This window comes from Eublepharis macularius, chromosome 12 (assembly GCF_028583425.1).
Source record: "Eublepharis macularius isolate TG4126 chromosome 12, MPM_Emac_v1.0, whole genome shotgun sequence".
Lineage (NCBI taxonomy): Eukaryota > Metazoa > Chordata > Lepidosauria > Squamata > Eublepharidae > Eublepharis > Eublepharis macularius.
In genome coordinates this window covers 61,331,835-61,354,742 of record NC_072801.1, presented here as the reverse complement: position 1 = coordinate 61,354,742, position 22,908 = coordinate 61,331,835, and the positions used below count along the sequence as shown (strand labels likewise).

At 46.7% G+C, this 22,908-nt stretch overlaps 1 protein-coding gene across 2 annotated transcripts; it reads right to left on the bottom strand.

Annotated features, from left to right (window-relative positions):
* Window positions 1-22,198, bottom strand: CYTH2 (cytohesin 2). 2 transcript variants are annotated; one of them, XM_054994771.1, is made up of 12 exons: window positions 22,093-22,198; window positions 18,597-18,744; window positions 16,572-16,638; window positions 16,236-16,354; window positions 15,653-15,733; window positions 13,114-13,226; window positions 12,034-12,182; window positions 11,484-11,595; window positions 7,874-7,950; window positions 4,824-4,895; window positions 3,646-3,800; window positions 1-2,711 (listed from the first exon to the last, which is right to left on the bottom strand). In XM_054994771.1, the coding sequence occupies exons 1-12, from the start codon at window positions 22,109-22,111 to the stop codon at window positions 2,624-2,626; spliced, it is 1,200 nt and encodes a 399-aa protein (XP_054850746.1). In that variant the 5' UTR covers window positions 22,112-22,198; the 3' UTR covers window positions 1-2,623. The 2 variants fall into 2 exon arrangements, with proteins under 2 accessions (XP_054850746.1, XP_054850744.1); XM_054994769.1 differs by lacking the exon at window positions 22,093-22,198 and adding an exon at window positions 20,565-20,648.
* Between the last annotated feature and the right edge of the window lie 710 nt (window positions 22,199-22,908).

Sequence of the window (22,908 nt, the reverse complement as noted above, 5' to 3'; positions counted from 1 at the left end):
TTTTTGGCAAAAGGGCTGAACAACATGAAGATGTAGGTCTAACGTGGGGTTTAGTTCAATGACTGAGATGCCATATGCCAAGGACAGATGGGCAAAACTGAGAGGCTATGTTAGGAACTTTAGTAGCCTGGCCTTGAATGTAGCAGTGGAAAAGTTAAATGGGGGTGCCGGTAGGGGGGAATTCTTGGCTCTCTTGAGCAAGATTAGGTGGTTAGTAGCTTTTCCTAGAAGACTGGATGAATACAGGAAAGAAGCATGTCTGGTTTGCAGACACAGTAATCTACCCAAGTTACTTTTAGCTGATCTAAGGCTAGAAACCTGCCGGAATGTCCTTAATTCAGATTGCCAATGCTCTTACACTCCAGCTTGGCCTTTCCTGAAATTCATTGCAGTGCAATGGAGTCACTCTCTGTCTCTCTTGCACGTGTGCCCCCTGGCTGACAGTTTAATTTATGCAAAACCATACCCTTTCCTTGCTGTCTTTACCTGCTCTACATTCCTTCCTTTCATATGAGAACAGGAGATTCCCGACTGGCCTGAGAGAAAAGCTTCCAACCCTTTGAAATCCAGGATTATGATGCGAGATATTCAAACAGATCCACCTTTGTTTCCAGGTTTAAACCAAACTAGATTTGAAAGGGCCGCTGTCCTCATGGCTGCAGTTCCTCCCTGTGGTAGAGGCAATACTGATTAGAGAGAAATGCACATTGCTGCTACAGCCAGGGACCTCCGCAAGCACCTTAGGTCCTCTGCAACACAGCTTTGACCCTTTGCCAAGACTGCTGCTTTGGAGCAAAGGGCTCTTTATGAGCTAAGCAAGCTCAGCTCCAAAACCTTTAAAAAAGCCTTGCAGAACCTGAGCTGTTACATCAAAGAGATCCCTTAAGGCAAGGCAGTAATGGAAGACTAGCTTTGAAGGTATACTTGTGAAATTGAAGGAACAAAACCTCCAAATAAGAGTTTATAGTAAGCCTGCTAAATGCTCGGGTGATATGATCTAAGGCCCATTCATAAGGCTGCTTTTCTAAAACATAAAAAGCCCTGGACTAACCAATCTGGAGCCCCTATCACTAACATATGAATGCCTACTGCCCACTTGAATATTGTGAAAATGGGTTTGCGGTGTGTGAAATCCAACCATTAACCCCCCTGTCTTGCCACAAGCATGTTCAATAGTAACGCATCTTTTTGCTTTCAGATAAAAAGCATCTTAACTTGAAAGGGAAATTCAAGGGATGGGGGTGGAAAGGTGAAGGTGCTTCTAATCAGTGTTCCCACCAGGCGATATTCGGGCTTCATCTACCCTCTGCACAGCAGGATCAGGGAAAGATTCTAACCACAGCGCTCCCCGGGCATTCAGATTTGTAAATTCAATGGAGGGGTGGGTGGGTGGGTGGAGAAACCTCTGAAACAACTCCAAGGGAAATCTTCTGATGGCAGTATCTGAGCAGAAGAGAAAAGTATGTCAAGAGAAAACAGGATCCATTTCAGAGAGGAAGTCTTGCTTAATCCACTGGAATTTGGCAGGAGTGGCCAATTTTTCCGAGAGGGCAGAACGAGGGCATGAACAACATTGGGACCCTGCCCCCCGCTGGGAAGAATTAGCTGTCAGTTGCGCAGATGTGCTGGGTGTTCCTGGCAAAGAAACGGTAGTGTTCAAAACAGTGTCCATGTGGGTGTGCGGCAGCTGTCTGGCTCTCTGCTGCCCCTTGCTGGTTGTCAGTATGTTCGGTTTCTTTTGTGGAACTAGCGCCAAACGACACGGTACAGCCCTTGTTCGTATTAGTAGGTCAGAAGAATACCGGTTCCTTGGAAACACAGTGTAGTTGGTTTGGCAACAAACTCGAAGGAGCTGACCTTCACGCTCAGAACAAAGCAGGTGGTCTGTATAGTTCTCCTATGACTGCGCCACATTAGAATGCAGATGAGGGAAATCAGACGACAGAATATTCTCCCGGGTCAAAACAGCTCCAGAATGAGAGCTTGCCAGAGAGCAGGGTTTTAGCTTTGACTTCTACCTTGCGTGTTAATTTCAGGAGGGCAAGATTTTTGCTGTAATGCAGAGAGGATACCATTCCAAGAGGCAACTTCCCCATCTGCATCCTGATGTGATACAGACCCAACACAGCTTCTACCACCCGCTTGCTTGTTGAATGCATAAATTGGCTCAAAAGTGGGAGAAAAATGGAAAGGTTCGGGCAGACAGGAAAGGTTCAGGTTTGTAGCCCTCGGGAGTCGAGGTGGAGTGAAGCAGCAGCCTGCCTTTCAAGCCATCTGGCTAAGTCCACTGACAGCCCAAAAAGCCGCTGCCAAGGGGGGGGGGACTCTGCCTTTCTCCGCACAAGCCCATCGCGCGAGGGCTCCCAAGGCCACGCCAGAAGCCAACCTCAAAAGGCCGAGTGGAAGCTCTGGAGACGAGAAGGGGGCACGGGGGTGCTGGCACGCTGTCAGAGTGGCAAGTTGCATTGGTAATCCGAGAATCCATGGGACAGGAGGAAAGGGTGGTGGCTGGATCTCAGGGAGCCCCAAACCGGTGGGCTTGGCAGCAGGTCCAAGAAGGGAAGAGGTGCAGGGAGGTACATCAATGGGCGGAGGGGAGGAGAGGTGCTGGAGTAGCCCCACCTCACGGCTGCTCCTGTTTCTGCTTCACTGAGATCCGTTTCTTACGGGCGGCCAGCATCTCGTAAAAAGGATCTACACTCACAGCGGCTCTGGGAAAGAAGGAAAGGCAGAGTCAAACCACCCATCGGGAAGCAGAGAATGAGAAGGGACAGTCTCTCCGCACTCCAGTCCCATCCCATGTAGGGGGCTAGTGGTGTAGCAGACAAGAATGGCGGAATCCTAGAGTTGGAAGGGGCCTTATAGACCATCCAACCCCTTGCCCAATGCAGGAACAGCCTAAAGCATCCCTGACGAGTATTCGTCCAGCTGCTCCTTGCAGGCTGCCAATGAGGGGGAACCCACCACATCCCTACTGCTGGACAGTCCAAGGGGAACTGGGTTCGAGTCCCAGGTCAGCCATGAAACTTGTTGAATAGCTTTGGGTGTCCTTCATCTCAGGCTAACCAAGCTCCACCAAGGTTTTGGGGTTTTGGATGAGGCTGAACTCATGTATGCTACACTGTGTGAGATGCAAAATGTAGCAAAAAGAAATGGCCAGCGAAAAACGAGCTTTGGCCTATTGTGGCTCCAAGACAGTAGCGTGTTATAATGTACACAGACATGCTAGCAATCATCAAAACAGCCTGTTCTGTAAGTTAGCCCTTTAGCTACACAGCTCCATCCTCTAATGGTGCGAACAGAACGTAGTGCCTTTGTTTCTGGGAGGGACTAGAGGACTACAGGTGAGCAGACTAACATAAAATTAGCAGCTGCAGGCATGCACTTGCTACGCTCTGGACAGACATACAACTCTTCTCTCCTGGAACCAACTTAAGGGAAACTAGCTCTTCTTGTCCGGAGCCACAGGGTGGGGGTGGGGGTGGGCGGGCCGTGTACAGTGCTGACTGGCCTGCCCTTGTGGCAACTGGATGTGCTTAACCATCTGCGATTGGGGTTGTATTTAAGGGGCTTGACCAGTGAGAAAAACTGAAGGCCAGGATTTCTTCCCCCCTCCTTCCAAACATCCCAGTGCTTTACACTCACTTGATAGATTTGATCCACTCATCCTTCTCTTCCTGTGTGGGTGCGGAGATGCGGTAGACCATGTGGTTCCCCTCGACCACCCGGCCATCGGCCTCTGTCTTGCAGGCTTTGATTAGCTGGCCTTTGTTGTTTGGAATGTAGAGCTCAAAGCAGTTCTATAAAGAACCAATTAAAATTGTCATCAGAGGCCCTGCTCTGTCGTCGCTTTCACTGGTTAGGGGAGGGGACGCTAGACACGGCGCCTTATCTGTAGCTGACCCCAAGCTCTGAACTCCCTCTGCAGAGAAACCTGCCGGGTGCTGAACTCACAAGCTCCCCCTCAACCTCTTAGATCCTCCTTTTTGGAGTTTTATTTTTATCAGATTGCCCTGCTTTTATCCCCTGGTTGCTTTAGGAGACTTTTCCTGGCTTTATATTGGCAGCTTTGGGATTTTAAGAAGCTGTTCTAAATTGTCTTGCTGCATTTCCTTGCCGCTGCTTTAGCATATTTGTAAGTAAACCGGGTCAGGAGTTCTCTAGCGCTCTCACAACAAACCTCCTCCAGCAGACTATGAGAGAAGATATGGCACGATCAGCACCAAGGCTACAATCCTATGAACAGTTACTCGGGAATAAGTTTCCCTGAATGCAGTGGAACTTTCTTCTGAGTAAACAGTTATAGGATCAGGTTGTAAATCAAATTTACAGTCCATGTCATTTGCCACATAACTTGCAGCAGCTGGAGTACAACACATTTGTATCAAACAATATTTCCAGTATAACCAATGAAAGGCCCATTACACCTTCACCTATAAAGCAGAGAGTCAAACAAACCTGAAGCGTAATCTGAACTATTAAAGTTCACGGAAACAGATTAAAACAAAACAAAAAGCTATCTGGCTCAGTTCTGGGGTTTGGTTTCAAGTCTGGCTGAACTTCCTGTTAAAAACTATCTGCTCCAAAACCCGTATTCATTCTTGGGTTGGCAATAAAGCATCTTGGTACTAGATTTCCCCCATGGATTAATGCAAAGAAAAGTGCTTAAAAATCACTTTGAAAAGGCCAATAAATGTTACAATCCCTGAATCTGCCCCACGGCACTGTACCAAGGAGTACGGAATTTATTCCGGTTCGCCCTGAAATGCAAGCATCAGGTGGATGAGTGGTTAATGCCAACGAAAAGGCAAAATGTCACTCACTGGCTTCCGTGGGTCCTCCACTTCCCGGATGCTCAGATTTTCCAGTGGAATGATTCCCCTTGGCTCCTTGTCCTATGAATAAATAAATACATATGTATGACTGGAATAGGAGAGGCCTGATATTCTGGGTGCTCAAGGTTCTGAGCCAAAGAATCACGGATATAGGGATCAAGTTAGATGGGCCTAGGAGTTGGTAGAAGGCTGCAGCTTGGGCCAACAGATACAGATTGCTCTCCGCAGCGGGGCAAGTGAGATAGTATCCTTTTCCTTTTGGGCTAATGCCTGGCACAGAGCCTCTTTATCACCTGGCCTCACCAACAGCATTGCAGTACTTGGGAGCTCTGCGGTCACAACACTGGGAATTAAAAGGGGGAGGAAAGGGACTGCATATGGCCTTATGGTCCAAATAGAACTGGCCATATTATTGACTGTCCCCCATCCCTGCTCACATCTTAGGAGAAAGCTCTGCACAGTATAACTTGTGCTATTATTATTAGGTTCCTTTCTAGTCAGCCTTCTTATTGGGACTCAAGGCAGATCACAAATAAGAACTATTCTGTCAATCAGCAAGCGAATGACAAAACACGACAAAGTGCAGCTGCTCTGCCTTGGTTGCTTTTTTTAATTTAGAAGTTTATATACCATCTTTCTGCCACATGCAGTACATTCAAGGTGGCTTGCAACACAATTCTCAAGATTGGCTCCATCAGTATACTGAACAGTGATAAAAAAAAAATCAAGATGGGTAGCCGTGTTAGTCTGTCTGTAGCAGTGGAAAAGAGCAAGAGTCCAGTAGCACCTATAAGACTAACAAAATTCATGGTAGAGTATAAGCTTTCGTGAGTCGCAGCTCACTTCTAACAAATTTTATAAGTCTTATAGGTTCTACTGGACTCTTGCTCTTCTCCAGTGATTAAAAAAAAAAGCAGGCACAATAAAAGATGTTGGAGAAAAGTTCTCTCTCTTGTTTGGATATCATTTCTCTGGATCATATAATGTTCCTTTGGGGCTATTTTAAACCAGTGACGAAAAAAAGAACACAGATGTCTAGTTCTAGTTGCTTCCTAAGCAAGAATCGCCTTCATCAGATTTTGAAGCGGGAATAAGCGCCATCAATACAGGAATGGTAACAGGCACTATGGAGAGCCGTGCTTCTGTACATAATTACAGGATTAGAGAGGTATGGGGAGGGGAGAGCTCACTCTTGGCAACATTTTGGGCAAGGAGAACCCCCTTTCTTCTCCCACTGAAATACAACAACGCATATTGGGAACATCAGACTCGAGGGTTTGTTCTTAATATGGGAATGTCGCGTTTGCAAAGAAAGGAGAAGTTGGGTCACGCAAGTTTTCAGAGAAATTATTTTCATGGCTATAAAGAGGCTAAATTACTGACAGCAAAGTTACTGATGATCAACATACCGGATTTCATTTTAACTGTAAGTTGAAAACTGTCATATTTTTTGTAAAAAAAAAAAGCAGCGAAACCAAAACTTGTAAGAATTACAACCGGCAGGAAGAAAAAATGAAAGCAAACTCAGCAAACTTCTGTGGCCACTGTAAGAAGAATCACACTCTTCTAAGCCCAAAGACTTGAGTGTTTTCAGAAAGAGGATGGCACAGCAATGTGCCAAAGACTCAGCTAAACAGGACAGGCAGATGCTGAAAGGGCAACAAACCAAACCAGCTCTTGAGAGACAATTCCACAGGTGGAGGATAAATACAGGAGAGCCCCATCTCCAGTAGACGCCTGCCTAGCTAGTGATGTGAATCTTACGTATTGGAGCAGGGCCCTCTGCAGGTGGCAAACAGCAAACGGGCAAAATCTACAGCTGCCTGTATATATGCTTTCTCCGCTATGGCCCCACTTTATGGAATGGCCTGCCTGATAAGGTTAGAAGGCTCCCACTCTCCTGGCTTTCTGAAAACTATTCAAAACTGCATTATTCAGGAAGACCTTTTTACACCTGTACTGTTTTAGCTGTACTTTTTGTACTGTATTTTTTGTACAGTTCTGCGGATACTATGGACAGCCAAAAAGACAAATAAGTGGGTACTAGATCAAACCAAGCCTGAATTCTGCCTAGAAGCTAAAATGACAAAACTGAGGCCATTGTACTTCGCTCATATTATGAGAAGACAAGATTCTCTGGAAAAGTCAATAATGCTAAGAATAGTGGAAGGCAGCGGCAAAAGAGGAAGACCTAAAACGAGATGGCTTGACTCAATAAAAGGAGCCACGGCCTCCAGTTTGCAAGATCTGAGCAGGTGTGTTAATGATAGGATGTTTTGGAGGTCTTTCATTCATAGGGTCGCCACAGGTCGGAGGTGAATTGAGGGCACATAACACACACAAACACACGTTGTTTTAGCTGTACTTTCTGTACGGTATAGATGTTTTAGAAATCTAGCTGGGTAAAGGTTTAGTGACTGTGGTCTGTACTGCAGTGTATAATTCATATTGTTTCTTGTTGCCAGTAGGAGCCTATTATGTATTTTTTACATCATTTTAACATGTCACATTAATACTTCTGTTTTGCATCAGTTCTGTTTATATTTCTGGTTGGTTCCAGATTGCATTTCTTATTGGATGTCTCATCCTGTTGGTTGTATTGACTTACTCTGTTCAATCTGCCTTGAGTCCCAGTCAGAAAGGCTGACTATAAATAACACAAACAAACAAATAAACGTGAAGGCTCGTAAGCCTGTGAACGTTTCTGAGTATGGCTAAGATAGGCTGGGGGTGTGGAGTCCCCAGTTTACAACTTGGGATATTCTATTGACCAAATATACTTTCCCTAGATCTTTGCTCAAAAGGCAGCCCCAGAAACATGTTAACACAGCATAGGGGAAGAGTCCCGAAGTGTTTTGCGTCACCCCAGTGCAATTAACTGATGCAGGCTGTTGCGTGGACGCTGGGGGCTCTTACTTCTCTCTTGCCCGTATGATGCCCTGCTATGCAGACAACTGAACAGCGCTGTGGGATTCCACACTGCTGGAAAGGAAGAGTGGGGTGAAAAGGGGTGGGGGAAAGAGAGAAACGGTACTAACGGTAGTGTATTCAAAATAATAGAGGCAGTTGTCGGTCAAGATGAACCAGCGTCTCTTCCATGTCTTCACTCGCCCTCCTGAAAGGGAAAGTGGGGTTTAGATTTCTTTTTATGTATTTCTCTTTAGGCCCCCATCCCTTCCCCAGTCTGGAGCAGGAAGTCTTGCTTATAAAGAAAACCTTATCATTGCAATATATTTTAAATGGCAAACGAACAGGGTGGGACTAAGAAAAAGATCACAGAGTCACTCACATCTACCAACTCCAGAAGGGCAGCCACGTGCCTCTGTCCGAGCAAAACACACACAGACACGTAGGAGCTTTACGTCACTTCAAGGCTCAGTTCACACTTACAGAATGGAGAACCCAGAGGCGGCTGAAATGGACTGTGCCACTTTGGATTGTGGGTGGTAGACTCCAACTCTGAGTGTTCCTTTACATAAACATTCCGTGCAAACTGGAAACTTGCACTGGAAGGAGAAAGGTTCTACCACCACCACCCTTTCGCTTGCAGTGCTGGCTTTCTGTTTGCAGGGAGTTTTTTTTAAAAGAAGCACCGCAAAATGTGATCGCCCAGAATCTCCCCTGTGCAGTCTGAGGTGGTACAGGCCGCCTGTTTTGTTTTGCTAGCCTTTAAATTGCTGCAAGTTTTTTTTTTTTTGCAGGGGGAGGATGCAGCTGCAAATCTGACTTCTCGGGAAAGGTTCTTCTAGAACAGGAACCTGTGGAATATCTTTTACAGCTGCGGATTTGTTTTAAAAGCACCGGCCAGCGACTAGTTTTCTTGGTAGGTCAGTTTAAGAAGGAAGCGAGAAGTGTTGGGCTTGTCCTCCCCTCCCATAAATTGGTTCCCCAGCAAACTTCGTATCCACACATGCAGCTTCCTGTATCCCTTTTTTTGCTCCTAGATTGATGACTCATTTAGTGGAAGGAGTTCTGGCCCAAAGGCTTCTGGCTGCTGACCTCCCACTGCACAGGAACACAAAACTGGGAGACGGTGCACAGTTCATTGGTATTTTGACCTTAGAAGGCTATGCTCGAAGGCACAGATTCGGATTGATGTCTTATGTCCTGGTTATTTAACCAGTGGTAAGATATGCGGCTAATTTTACTCACAGATTTACTCTGGATTCCCCTGAATAAGAGCGAGTCTGTACATTCAGAAAAATCATGTAGTCAGAGAGGCTTCTGAGGACTGTGCCTCATTTAGCAACACAAAGCAGCTCTACAAGGCAAATATATTTTGCCAGCTCAGTGCAACCCTGTTCTATAAAGCCCAGATGTTCCCAAATGTGTCTATAAAACAATCAGCCATTTCTGGCTTCGGTCAACAACCTTCTGGAGGTGGGCTGCGGCTTATACTGTGACAATCTGGGGGACCTCTGCGAAAGGCCAGTCTGGGAAAAACTGAGCTCCACCCTGCATCTTACCCACATGATCTGTCCTTTTTGAAACCCTCCCCCCCATACGCACTTCCTTCCCCCCACCCCTTTCATCCAATAAGACATACACCGATTCACAGCAAAAGAATCCTAATCTGTAACTCAGTCCCCACCATTAACTTCTAAGCTACTAGATTTGTTCTAGATTACCCAGAAAAAAATTCATGCCCAGCCCTCCTAACCCCCAGCTGCCACCACCACAGCACCCCAGCTTTCAGCTAAAAAGCATACGCTCCTCCTCTCACCTACCTCCTGGGTTGGGGGCAGTATTCAGACAGTGGAACAAATGTAGTCCGCGCCGTGGGACGGTAGAGGAGAGAGGGGGGCAGGGCAGCAGTGGTGGGGGGAAGAGGGGGCAAAGAGAGGCGGGGACAGGGTAGGATAGAGAGAATGGGGGTGAGAAAGAGAGAGAGAGAGAGAGAAAGAGAGAGGAGGAGGAGAGAGAGAAAGGAGAACAAGTTACATCAACATAAGGTAGAAGTACATGGTCAAATCAAAAATCCTCCGACACAGACACAGGCATTTGGGGGCACTGGGATGGGGCGGGGGGGAGGCATGGGAAGGAAGGGTTTAATTTTATTGGGGAGGGGATAAGGAGACGGAAATCGTGTGGCCAAATGGCAAGGCTCCCTAAATGCCAGCACGTCACATGGAAATCTATCCCCGCAACTGCTGGCAGCCACAGTGAACATGATTGGCTCTCAAGCAGTCCAGGAGCCAATCATTTTTGCTGCCATCATCTACGGGTTGGTGACAGGTTTCTCCTAGGGTGGCACAGACAGATGCTAAGGGAGGCGTAAGTTCATCTCTGGCTTGTGTCCAGGCGGCATCTTAATCAGTCCAGGAAGCTCACTATTAAAGGAGGGGGGGTGCTTTTACCCCCTTCCTTTCGTGTAAGTAGCCAATGGGCTTCCTTGAATAATGGTGTCTTTTCTCTTCCTGTCTAAAACTATGGTGTGGGGTTACACGACATTCCTCTTTCCCCATCACTTCTGATCCACTTGCCTCTAAGCCAGGGCTGGACAACTGGAAGCCTATGATACAATTCTGCCTGCTCTTCTGCAACCCCCATTGCAGCGTCATTCTGGTGGCCCTTTCAGTTCAGAGAACAGGAAAGGATGAAGTGACCAAGCTACGATGTAATGAAATTTTGCTTCCTCTCTGGACTACCTTCTGCAATAGCAGAAGCACCTCATTTCCAGTTCTAGACTTGTGGTGCCCTTTACTCCATGTGGACCCAAGTGCTGCCAAACTGTGAACAGAAGGAGACGACCAAGGTGGACCTTCTGCCCTCTCTGAAGCTGGCCAGCAGCTGATGGCGCAAGACCTTCTTATCAAGCTTGGCGGTAACATTGTGGATCGGGGCAGTCCATCTGCAAGAACTTTATCAAAGGAGAGTCCAGCCCCTCTCCCAGGCCTGGGTAAGATGGCCTCTGTCGTTTTAAGATGAGACAAGGTTGAGCAATCTGCACGTCTTTGGCCTTATATAACCAACATTTTCGGACAGACGTTACACTACGACTAATAGAATTTTCCCTATTTGGGAATCTGTAAGACTCGGGATCAGATAAACATCAGGCACTGAAGGTGGTACCCGATGTAGCCTTCAGTATCCTGAGAATGTCATCTTTTAAACATAAGCCTGAAAGCACGTTGACGCCTGGTGAAACAAGGCACAGATAGGGGTTTAACAGGTCTTTCAATAGTCAGGGGACGGATTTCAGTGACCTGCATAAACTTCTTCCAATGGATCCATACTTCCAAGGGGGAATCCAAAATCCCAGCAGACCCCTCTCATCATCTGTCAGAGGAGATCCACCTCAAGGAGGAGTGGGCAAGGAGATGGGAGGGTGAAGGGAGGGAGAACGGATCCTGATTTTCACCAGATCCTTGCAATGTGGTGAGCAGTGGATCCCAAGAGGTCATTGATGTGTTTGTTGTTGGGGAGGGGAGATGAGGGAAGGCTTCAGGAGGATCCCTTTGATCTGATGAAGAGAGAGGTCATGCTTTAAATGACACAACAGGTGGGTGGGGGAAGAGAGGAGAGCGCAGAGACGTGCAAAGATCGCGGGTGGGGGGTGGGAGGGTAGTGGTGGTGAGGGAGGGAAAGGGCAGAGGAAGCGGGAGCGGAAGGGAAAAGGCCATTGTGTTTAAAGGGGGGGGCTCTCACCCAGTTTGAGGAGCCAGCCCTCGCGGTCAGGGTTAAAGAAAGTGTGTGTCAGGTCATTCCCATCGTCCTCGGGGATCTTGAAGGGCTCGTTACGGATGCTGTCGTAGAGGTTCTAAGGGGAGGGGAGCAAGGGGAGGAGTTACAGGCAGACCACTCCCCTTCCCAAGGCAAGCAGAAAGGTTTTGTGTGGCGCGCACACATATGTGAGTTTTGGCACAACGATCGAGACAGTGTTGTATCAAATAGCGGAGGAAATAAAAATAATTAAAAGCAAGGAGAGCGAGACTATAAGGAGTAAGGCAGTAATTGGCCCCCCAAACGGCAACAAATTTAAAATTAATACATAAGCAAATTGCCAGATTGCAGCAGCAGCAGCATTATTGACAAGAACAAGAAGATAAAAAATTCCTTACAAGAGGGCCGTGGGCTTTTGAGAAAGTGGAAACATGCACGGATGGCCTTGTGATCACCCAGAAAACTGCCCCAGCTCAGACTAACGGGCCCCTCTGCCCTGGTCCTGGGCCTCATGCTTTCTTTTCCAGCCTCTCACCCGCAGCAGTTCTTCCGGCAAGTCCCCCCCGTCGTTGATGCCGCGGTTCATGGTGATGAACCTCTCGACCGTGGGCTTGTCGCGGACATTGGGGTTGTGGAGGCTGGTGTTCAGCATGATCACCGCAAAGGAGAGGACATAGCAGGTATCTAGGTGGGTGGGGGAAAAGAAGACAAACAGGAAAAGAAAATGTAAGTCTTGCTTTGTTCTCTTTCTTATTGCTTTTAGGAGGCTGGCAAAAACTGTTTTTCGGGCTCAAGCGATTAAAAACTGATTTTTAGTTTAATGCTGTTGATCTCTCAATTTGCTTTACCCCCCTTTGACCGTTGCAGCTTCTGCTGATGAACCTTTTTATGATTAATTATATCGCTGCTGTTGGTTAAACTGACTGAAGACGTTATGTTCACTGTAAGCCACTCATTTCAGCCGAAAGGCTCAACAAGCATTTTACTATTTATTATTCATCAAATGATTTCAGTATCCAGAACATTTCCCATCAATTGCATAATCAGCTGTTACAATAGCCCTCTAAGGTAGGCCAAACATAACCTCTATTAGGAGGCTGAGAAACAGTGGTTTGTCTAAGGCTAGCTAGTGAGTTTCACGTTCAGATAGGAAGGGTTAACAGCCCTACTGTTGGATACTGACTTCTGCCTGCACATCTTTTTGGAGGAAGCCCAAGAAGAAAAATGTACCTCTCTCTAACCCGATACAAGCCATTAGCATGGAAGCCTGGGATACAACTTTCTCAGCACCTTCCCTAGCTGTGGCTCATGTGTGATAGGCAGAAACACAACTGGTGCAGCTTTTCCCCATCTCTGCAGCTCCACAGCTTGGGGGAAAATGTCACCCCAAGTTTATTAAAAATAAAGGATTGAACATCTCATCAAACAGGAAAGCTGAGAAACATGTTGCAGATGTTCCAAGATCAACAGCCACTGCAGATGATCCAATGGTTAATCCACTTGAATTAGCAGTGAATTAGTCCCAGAGACCCAGGGTGGGGGGATGACTGGCTCGTAGCATCTCTTGTTCTGAACCAAACAACTTCCCCGCCCCTCCTTGCACAGAAGCCAGTACCTGTGGACTGAAAGACCCCTGGGTTGCACAGACAATACCGCTGGGCAAAGGCCTCCATCATACGGTCAATCTTCTGGGCTTCTCCCGGCAATCGGAAGCTCCATAGGAACTGTCTGGATTGGGAGTGGGGGAGGCACACCACAAAAAGGTAGAAAAAGAGGTTCAGTCACCTGCTTTGCAACCACCATATTTATTCCCTACCTGCCATACTCTGTATCGTCTGAGAAAGTTAACGCACTGAAGCACAGCACACCAAGTCTGGTGGCTAAAAAATGCGTCTCCCCCATCTATTCAGCAAGGAAATCAGCTTCTCTCTTAAGACTCCACTGGCTTAGTCCTGCTGATCAGTGCTGCTGTAACCCTGAGACAAGAGGGTGGTACACTGTGGAATGCCCTCGCCAAGGATATCCATGTGTCCTCCTTTTATCACTGTCTTCTGCCAGCAGGTGAAGATGTTGCTATGCCTGGCATCTAGGGATGTGCGAATCGGGTTTCTGATTCGGGTAAAACTCCCAAATTGGACCTGATTCGCAAAGATTCAGGAATTCCAGATCAGGCTCAGGATCCTGGGCCCGATTCGGAAACCCCAAATCTAAGCTTCCCAAAGCGTATTCCTTTGGGAAGCTTCAGGACACGGGCTGTCAGCGCAGCTGATCTGCGCTGACAGCCGCAGCAAAACAGCCCTTCTGCGCTTCACCTGGGTCGCGGGGGTTCCCCTGTGACCCAGGTGGAGTTTAAAGGGCCACCTTGCCGGTGCTTGCACTGCAAACGGCGGCGAAAGACCCTTCTGTGCTTCACCTGGGTTGCAGAGGGTTTCCCCTGTGACCCAGGTGGAGTTTAAAAAGCCTTTTAACAGCCCTTCTGCGCTTCACCTGGGTCGCGGGGGTTCCGCTGCAACCCAGATGGAGTTTAAAGGGCCTTTTTGCTGGCACTTGCATTGCAAGCGGTGGCGAAAGAGCCCTTCTGTGCTTCACCTGGATAGCAGAGGGTTTCCCCTGCAAACCTGGTGGAGTTTAAAGGGCCTGCTGCAAACCCCGCCAAGCAGCTGATCGGCTTGGTGGGGTCTGAACTCCCCCCCCCCCCCGCCGCTTATTTAACCCAATGGGAGGGGAAGGAGGGGGTTTCCTCCTCCCCCTCCCATCGGGTTAAATAAGCAGCAGGAGGGGTAGTGCTCCGAATCTTTACAGAGCATACTGAAGCGGGTCAACCCTGCTGACTCTTTTTTCTGCTTCAGGTTTTCCAAAGTGGGAAACCCGAATTTTATTTTTTTGGGTACACCCCTACTGGCGTCCCCTCACGGGCCCTCCCTCCCATATGTGTGTCTGTTTTCGTTTTGCTTAATTTTTACTTTTTAAGTACCTGTATATAAACTTGAAAACTTTAATTATTTACTACCATCGGGACCTGTAGTTGAGTGAAAAGATGGTTTTAAAATGTTTTAAATAAATAACTGTAACATAGAGAAGCTTTTTTAGACAACACTGAAGTTCAAGTTGGCCCCGAATGCAGCCGTTTTATGGTTGTCTGGAGCTGTTTGCTTTGTACATATCACACCCATCCGGAAGCCACTGCATTGGCTGCCTACCTGTTTACAGGTTTCATGTAGTGTCCTGGTTCATACCTTTAAAGTCAATCATAATCTAGAAACCATATCTTTAAAGGACCATCTCTTTCAGTATGAAACAGTGTGGCTACTCTGACGACTCAATCACCCATGCTTTCTCCCCATCCCCTCTTCCAGACCTGTAAGATGTATGACTACCCAACCTTTACATCGGGAGCCCCCAAAGGCTTCATGAATTGGCTTTCTGAAAACAGCAGGGTGAAACCTTCCGTCTTTCAGAAGGATTTTAAAGGACTGAATTGTTTAGGAAGATTATGAAGGTGTCCAACAGCACTGACAACGTTCCTTCTTTTTTTGGCTTTCTGTTTTACTTTATGGGATTTATGGTTTTTCTGATTTATTTTTACCAAAGTTTATTAGCTACTGTTAAGCACTGGATGATGATATGCAAAAAACTTGCACAAGGAAATGGCCAAGCTATTTACAGCATGAAGTCAGCCTGGACATATGGAAATTCTTGTACTCAAAAGGCTCCTTGTTCTCAATCGGTTTGCATGGTAGAGCTTTTTTTAAGATGATCAGTCAGTGGCACATCCCTCTTTGGAAATTAACCAAAATGGAGAGGTTTATTAACGAAGATAAAGGTGATTTTTAACATATGTGTTGCATTTTTGGAGAATGGTTACCCATTCAATAGTTAAGGTGTTAAACCGAAATCTTCCTTTTGTAACAGAATATTTTCTGTTGAATCATGTAGTCATAAAGGGTTTTTTTAAAAAAACAAAACAAAACAGGACTTGGCAATGATTCGTTGACTGCTGCAAGGCTGATATATGCACAGGAGAGGAAACTGCGGACTTGCAAGAAAAGCAAGCGGCTGATTCGAGTAAGAGATCTGGCAGGTCCAGTTAAGTGAGTAGCTTGTATAAAATAATCAGCCCAACCTGGAAAAGGGTTGACGATCTGGAGACTCACCTGAGAGCCTGAACGAGGTTGAGGTCAGTAAACTCGTGCAAGTCAACAAAGGCATGGAGCACAGCAATGTTGAACTCCTCCCTGAATAAAGTGGAAGGGAGGAGGAAGGTTAAAACGAAGCTCGTCCCATTGGTCCGCATTATGACAACTTCCAGACCCGTCTAGGAAAATGCCTCGCTGATGCCTTTCACTCAGGTCTGGTTTACACATGCAGCCAAATGAGTTAACAGAACAGACCGAACCACTTCATGTGGTGGAACTACATTTTTAAGGCACCCCTACCTTAATTACTCCCTGCAAACAGAAAACAAGCACACCAGGGTACAAGATCCTTCTTGAAAAATGTGCTGGCTTTATTCAGGGATGTCCTGAACAGCATTATTTCTCACTAGTGGTCAGAAGCTGTACAATCCAAAGAAGACCCTGCCAAAATATGGCCCAGCATTTGTCTCTCTTCCACTGCCTACGTCCCAGTCAAGGGAGAACCACCTGCTGCATGATCCTCTTCCCAGCAGGCTCCAAAACTAGGCCAAATACCTCTGGCCTTTCTGCTCCTTCCTCCTGCTGCCCCATCCCCTCTCACCGCTCGCCCAGATAGTCGCCAATGGCCGTCTTGTTGAGTCCTTCCCCTTTGTACAGGAAACGGGCAATGTCCTCGGGGGTGGAGCGCAGCAGTTCATTTTCCACTAGGAACTGGATTCCCTGAGAAAACAGAGATGGTTCAGACCTGATCTGGACTCAAAAGATGCCCACCATCCTCAAGAGATCTTGGGAGTACTGGCTTCTTTTACCTATACTTTTAACTCTAATATGACCTTCCTCCCAGAAAACATGCGGATGATTATTGCCAACAGCTCCATCCAGAAAAATGTCCAAGGACCCCAGAAGGCCCCATTATCCTGCTCCAGCACCCACTTACTTTTTTGGGGTCCATGTTGAATTTCTTGCGGCCCATCCCCATCTTCCGGTTCCTTTGAAGAGTTTTACTACGCAAGATAAAGAACATTATCAGTCCTTTGACTTTTACTGCAAGTTGCCGCAAATTTCTAAAGTTCAGACAAACTTCCAGAGAACTCTAGTGGTACAGTCCTTCCGAAGCTACGCACCCTTAAACTGCAAAGAGGCGGCTAAGCCAAAAACTTTCTCCAGCCTAGTTGTTCACATACAGGTGATTTGACGGAGGGGACAGCATCCGAACATGCTATTTCCTAGCAGAATTGAGATAGTTCTGTACCAGATGACTGTAGCACATGCTTTCTCTGAGACTCTCAACTAGCTGTAAATGATGGATAGATAGGATGCTCTTTGAGCTGAGCGACAAAATGAGGGAACCTGACATTCCATATACAAATGAAACGAGGTGTTCAGAAATGCCTTGCAAGAGGAGAGATACTGAACTCAGACATGAGAAACTGTAATTAAACAGAATTTTCACAACTCATTACTGTGCTAGAGAACTCCCCCTGCTCCTTCTCTAGCATGCAAAGCTTGGCTGAACACTTCTTGGTATGACAAATTTGCTCTAATGTCTGAATGCACACAAGCCAGGATTTTAAACTGTGATTTAACCAAGATTTAGCGCCCCAGCTCGTGGGGACAAAAACACAAAACTAAAGCATGTATCTACCAAGGCCTTGGGACATCACAGCAAATTGGAACTGAAGGTGATCGGGGAAAACGGAGGCAAGCAAAGCATGAAGGGGATAACAGTACATATCCCATGAGGGTTTTATGGACTCCTAGATGACCATGCTGAGCAGCTGGGATATTCTGCAGTAAAGTGCATTTCCCAGACATCATACCCAACACAAACAAAAAGGTGGGGTTTTCACTGTGATTTGACAGTAGTCTTTAATGGCCACTGCAGGCAAGGATTGAAAATGAGGGCAAGGACAGAGAACGACAAGGTTATGTTCAAGTCAGGAACATTCCAGAATATCAAGGAATGGCGAACGAAAGTGTTCAGGAGTAGTGAGCTCCTAGTTCTAACACAGATATCCCAGAGACTGAAGTCGGCTGCTCTTAAAAAGATCTTTTCTGGTACCAAGATGCAGCAAGATCCAATTCGAGGTGAAGGAATCCCTTGCTAGAAGCTAAGCTGGAGCCACCTCAAGGGCCTGGTTGAGAAAGGCTGCTTCCACTGGAGGAACTGTGAAAAGGACCAGGAAGACTGGGGGAGGAGACACTCCTTTGCCGCAGCTTGCTGAGGGCTGACTTGGAAGAGCCAAAGAGTACACAAAAAGGTTTTGCCTCCGCCCCAATGCTCATAAAGTCACTGTGTTCCTGATATATGGTGGCAGAGGTGGGTACAAACTCCTTCCTCAGACAGCCAGTTTGGTGTAGTGGTTAAGAGCGCGGGACTCTAATCTGGAGAGCCGGGTTTGATTCCCCACTCCTCCACTTGAAGCCAGCTGGGTGATCTTGGGCTAGTCACAGTTCTCTGGAGCTCTCTCAGCCCCACCCACCTCACAGGGTGTTTTGGTGTGGGGATAATAATGGCATACTTTGTAAACTGCTCTGAGTGGGCATTAAGTTGTCCTGAAGGGCGGTATATAAATCAAATGTTTTTATTATTATTATTTTAACATGTATCCTCAATGCTTAAATAAAGGGACAGGGATTGTGGACTATTCTATTGGGCACTGTCTGATACTATCATTTATTATGTCATGTCAAATTATTTATTTGTTGTTTCAGCTCTGTATCAGATTTCTGCTCGTTTTCAAGCTTCTGCAATCTATACCCTATTGTATTGTTGGCTGAATGCTCCAGCTGTTGATTGTATTGAATTAGTTTATTTATTTACATTATTTATAGTCCAGCTTTCTCACTGAGGCTCAAGGCAGGTGACACAGTATAATCTGCCTTGAATCTCAGGGAACGGTGATCTATAAACAACGTAAATAAATAAACACTGTGGCATTCTTAAGGAATTTCCTCTCACCTTCCTTCATTGGCTTCTAGCCCTTCCACCTCATTCATAGCTTCGCTGAGTTCATCTCGCAACCGCTGAATTTCCACCAGGAGTTCCTGTTTCCGCCGGCGAATGTTTTCCAACTCCAGCCTCTCCTCAGGTGTCAAGTCTGGAGGCACTGGAACAGAAAGACAAGGGCGGGGAGAAGAAGATTGGGAGTCGTAAGCTCCGACAGCCTCTCCTTGTAGTGGTAATGGAAACCATGGCCTAGGGTGAGGTGCTGAATCAGACGCTGCCCTGATGTTCCCCTAACAACCACATGCCAGCAAGCAATTAGCACATGTGAGCTCCCAAAACTTTAATAGCAATGCAGAAACTACTATCATCTCACTGTGTGAGAAGTTTTTCCTGCCAAAATTCCCTCTTCTATAGATAGTACAGGAGTCCTTGGTTCCAGTTCTGTTCTCAGATTGCTGCAATCTAAACCCCACGGCACTGTTTACAGGATGTCCCATTGCTGTTAATTTAATTGCTTTGTGCTGAGAGAGATGCCTTGAGTCTCAGGGAGATAAGATAAAAAATAAATTTACAGTGCATTGCTGTGATGGGAAAAGCTGCACTGGATGGATGTTCTACCTTTTATGAGACTTGTGCAATGCAAACCTACAGAGGTTTATTCAGAGGCGAGCCATGCTGAATTGAATGGGGCTTTAACTCAGGCAAGAGAACACCCCCGTCTTGGGAGTCTCAGTCCATCAGCTCCTTAGCAATTACCTCTAAGCACCCTTTAATTGCTCCTGTCACAACAATGAGGTAAAACACACCCTCTCAGTGCTAACAAATAAGAGGGTAGAAGATTGAGTTCCAAGAATGCCCCCCCGCCCCGTTTTATTCATTTATTTACTTTATTTATCGCCCGCCTTTCTTACTGAGGATTACACAGTATGAGCCAGTACAGTCAATTTCAAAGACATTCCAATAAACAGAGTACATAAATGCAAACTTGCAAAGATTTAAAACCAGCAGAAATCCAATGCAGAGTGGAAGAAACACCAAAAGCCTGCCAAAGGTTGAATTTCTGCACTGAGCTATAGAACAGCATTTCCAGCACCAACCAAGGCTGAATTTGAGGGTGCCACTTGCTGCTATTATTATTACCATTACCATTACCATTACCATTACTACTACTACTACTACTACTACTACTACTACTACTATTATTATTTGATGTCCAAAAAGTCAAATTCATGACAGACAGCGCTTCTTTCAAGGGCCACCTAGAGAAAGAGCTTCCATGTGGCTGCACTGGGGTGAGATGCATGTGCAAGGACTTGGCTTTAATAGGCTTAGCTGGTTCTAGACAAAAGGAAGTCTCCTCCTTCTGGCTGCAATGGTACAGCCCAACCCCCCCTCCCAACTCAAATGGTACAGCCTTTTAAAAAAAACCTTCATAGAACAGAATGATCTAAATTGACAGGTCACATCACACACCTGTCACCACACAGATCTAAGTCTCTCATTAAAACTTTCCAATTTAAACTTGGTGGCAGAATGCTAGCAAAAGGGGTTCCATTTTGAAGGGAAAAGAAAAAGGCTTGGCTTTAACCAGCTCATCCTTCTGACTGCAATGGTACAGCCCAAGCTCCCCCTCCACTGGAATGGTATAGCCTTAAAAAACCCTCATAGAAGAGAATGGCATACGTTGGCACAGATCACACCGCATGCCTATCATTTCATTGATATAGTCTTTATCTTCCCCTCGGTCTCTGTGCAATGGGCTCGCCCACTTACACCCCCTCCTTCTCACTCCTCTGGTTCATTCCAGCCCCACCCCTCTTTGTAAGAGATCAGCCCCGCCTCCCCCATTACACAGAACGGCTCAGTTTATCCACTCGTTTTTTCCCAACGGGAATTACGGGCGCCTCTCCTAATGGTATTTTCCATCCACCCCCCCCCCCTTTTACGCCTTCCGATGGAAGGGTCTCAGAAGGGCCCTACCATAGATTCCGTCCTCCATGGTGACCAGAGCGCCCCACCGGAGGGGGAAAGCAGGGCTCTCCGCCAAACCCCTCGCCTCCTTTCTTCGGCTATGCCTTCCTCCTGCAGCCGCTTGGCCCTGCACTGAAAAGAGCGTTCCGCCCACGCAAACATAAGAAACCAATAGGGAAGAGGGATTCTACTCGGCAGCCAATAGGAAACAGATCCCCGCCTAGTCATTAGAATATTTGTCCGCCGCAGCCAACAGGCACCTTCGCGTTGATATTGACAGGGGACTTATTCAATAAAATCTCAAGTCTGTCCCACCCAAGTACATAACCTTTCTCGTGCACTTAAAGCGGAAACTCTTCCACTAAAGGGCCGTTCGGGTGAAAGAGGCGCTGTCTGCCCATTAGTTTCAATGGGAATGCTGGCCTAAGCGGACCTTTAATAAGGAAATACCAAAGGGCATATTCACGTTCATCCCATCGATAATAACGGATTTTCTACCTTGGAAATCTTGTTGGTCTCTAGGGTGCCACGAGACTCAAATCTTGCTGTACTACTGCAGACCAACACAGCTACCTACCCGCAACTGATTTTCTGCTGTGACTGGGGCAGTAGTGGCAGGCTGTCTCTCAACCCTTCATTAATAGTTATGATAAAAAAGAGTCCAGAAAGAGCCCGCCCTATCCTTATCATTTGCAGTCATTCAGGACTATTTCAAGGCACAGGTGCCCCTATGCACACGCTAAACACCCAACCAAGTCTCAGCCTTGCCTACTCTACAGGACTATTGTGAGGATAGAAGAGGATGTATGAGAACTGTGAATCACCTCCAGTTCCTTTAAAGAATGGAGATTTTTTTTAAAAAAATTGATGCATACTAACTAATAATAAATGGTGAACTGATACATTTGAACTCTCAGGATTTTATGTTATTGGATTTTTACATTTTTATCACACCACTCCTCCAAGAAGCTCAGTTATTTGGTTGGGAGATTTGGGGGAGTGATTTGGGGATGTCCCCTGTGAGACATTATTTTTCCTTTTTAGATGCAAAATGTCCAATTAGGTTGGATTTCCTATTAAAACCTGTCGGTGGCAGATTGCTAGCAGAAGAGCTTCCACTTGGGAGCAGTAGAAAGAGGCTTGGATTTAACCGGCTCATCCTTCTGAATGCAATGGTACAGCCCAAGCTCCCCCTCCACTGGAATGGTACAGCCTGAAAAAACCTCATAGAAGAGTACGGTATACATTGGCTCAGGTCACACCACACGCCTATCATTGCATTGATATAGTCCTTACCCCCCCTCCCCTCTCTGTGCAATGGGATGGCCCACTCACCCCCCCTCCTTCTCATTCCTCTGGTTCATTCCAGCCTCATCCCTCTTTGTAAGGGATCAGCCTCGCCTTCCCCATTACACAGAGAGGCTCAGTTTATCCATCCGCTTTCCCCAACGGAATTACTGGGTGCCGCTCCCAATGGTACCTTCCATCTCCCCCCTCCTTTTACGCCTTTCGATGGAAGGGTTTCAGAAGGGCCTACCATAGATTCCGTCCTCCATGGTGTCCAGAGTGCCCCACCGGAGGGGAAAGCGGGACTTCCCACTACCCCCTCGTCTCCTTTCTTCGGGGCTCCAACGGAGGCTGCGCCTTCCCTCCTCAGCCTCTCGGCCCTGAGCTGAACAGAGCGTTCCGCCCACGCAAAACAGACTAACTAATAGGAAAGAAGGATTCCTCTTGGCAGCCAATAGAAAACAAATCCTTGTTTAGTTATTAAAATATACATCCGCTTCAGCCAATAGGCACGTCTATTTAGATAATTGACAGACTACTCGCTCAATAAAACTGCAGATTTCTTCTATGAGCCCACCCGATATTCTTTGGGATCATGCCAATCGGCGCTCAGGAGTTTGAACGAAGCATTCTGCCTATTCTCTTTCCTGGATATCGGCCAGGAAGTTCTTCCACTAGGGAGCGGTCAAGGCAAAAGCGGGTGGTGGTTTGCCATCTCCAGGCTGGGAAACTCCTGGAGGTTTGGAGGTGGAGCCTAGGGAGGGCGGGGTTTGGGGTGGGCATAATAAAAGAGTCCACCCTCCAAAGCCCCAATGTTCTCCGAGAGAACTGACTAGAGTATGGAGATCAGTGGTAATTCTGGGAGACCCCCATGCTCCACCTAGAGGTTAATAGTAAGCAAACCAACGACCCCGTAATGATCACAATCAGTACAATAAGTTATTATTATAATGTTTATAATTTGTATGGGTTTTGTAATGAAGTGCGAGTGTGTGTAATATCAGTGCTGAATAAGAATTTAAACATCAGCCACCGGCATTAGTCAATATCAATATCTGCCGGAGGT

Coding starts and splice junctions, on each gene's coding strand:
- CYTH2 (XM_054994771.1), bottom strand. Junction 16,639..18,596: donor CTAGAAGCCAATGAAGGAAG/GTGAGAGGAAAT, acceptor TATCTTGCGTAG/TAAAACTCTTCAAAGGAACC. Junction 12,183..13,113: donor AGGGGTCTTTCAGTCCACAG/GTACTGGCTTCT, acceptor CCACCCACCTAG/ATACCTGCTATGTCCTCTCC.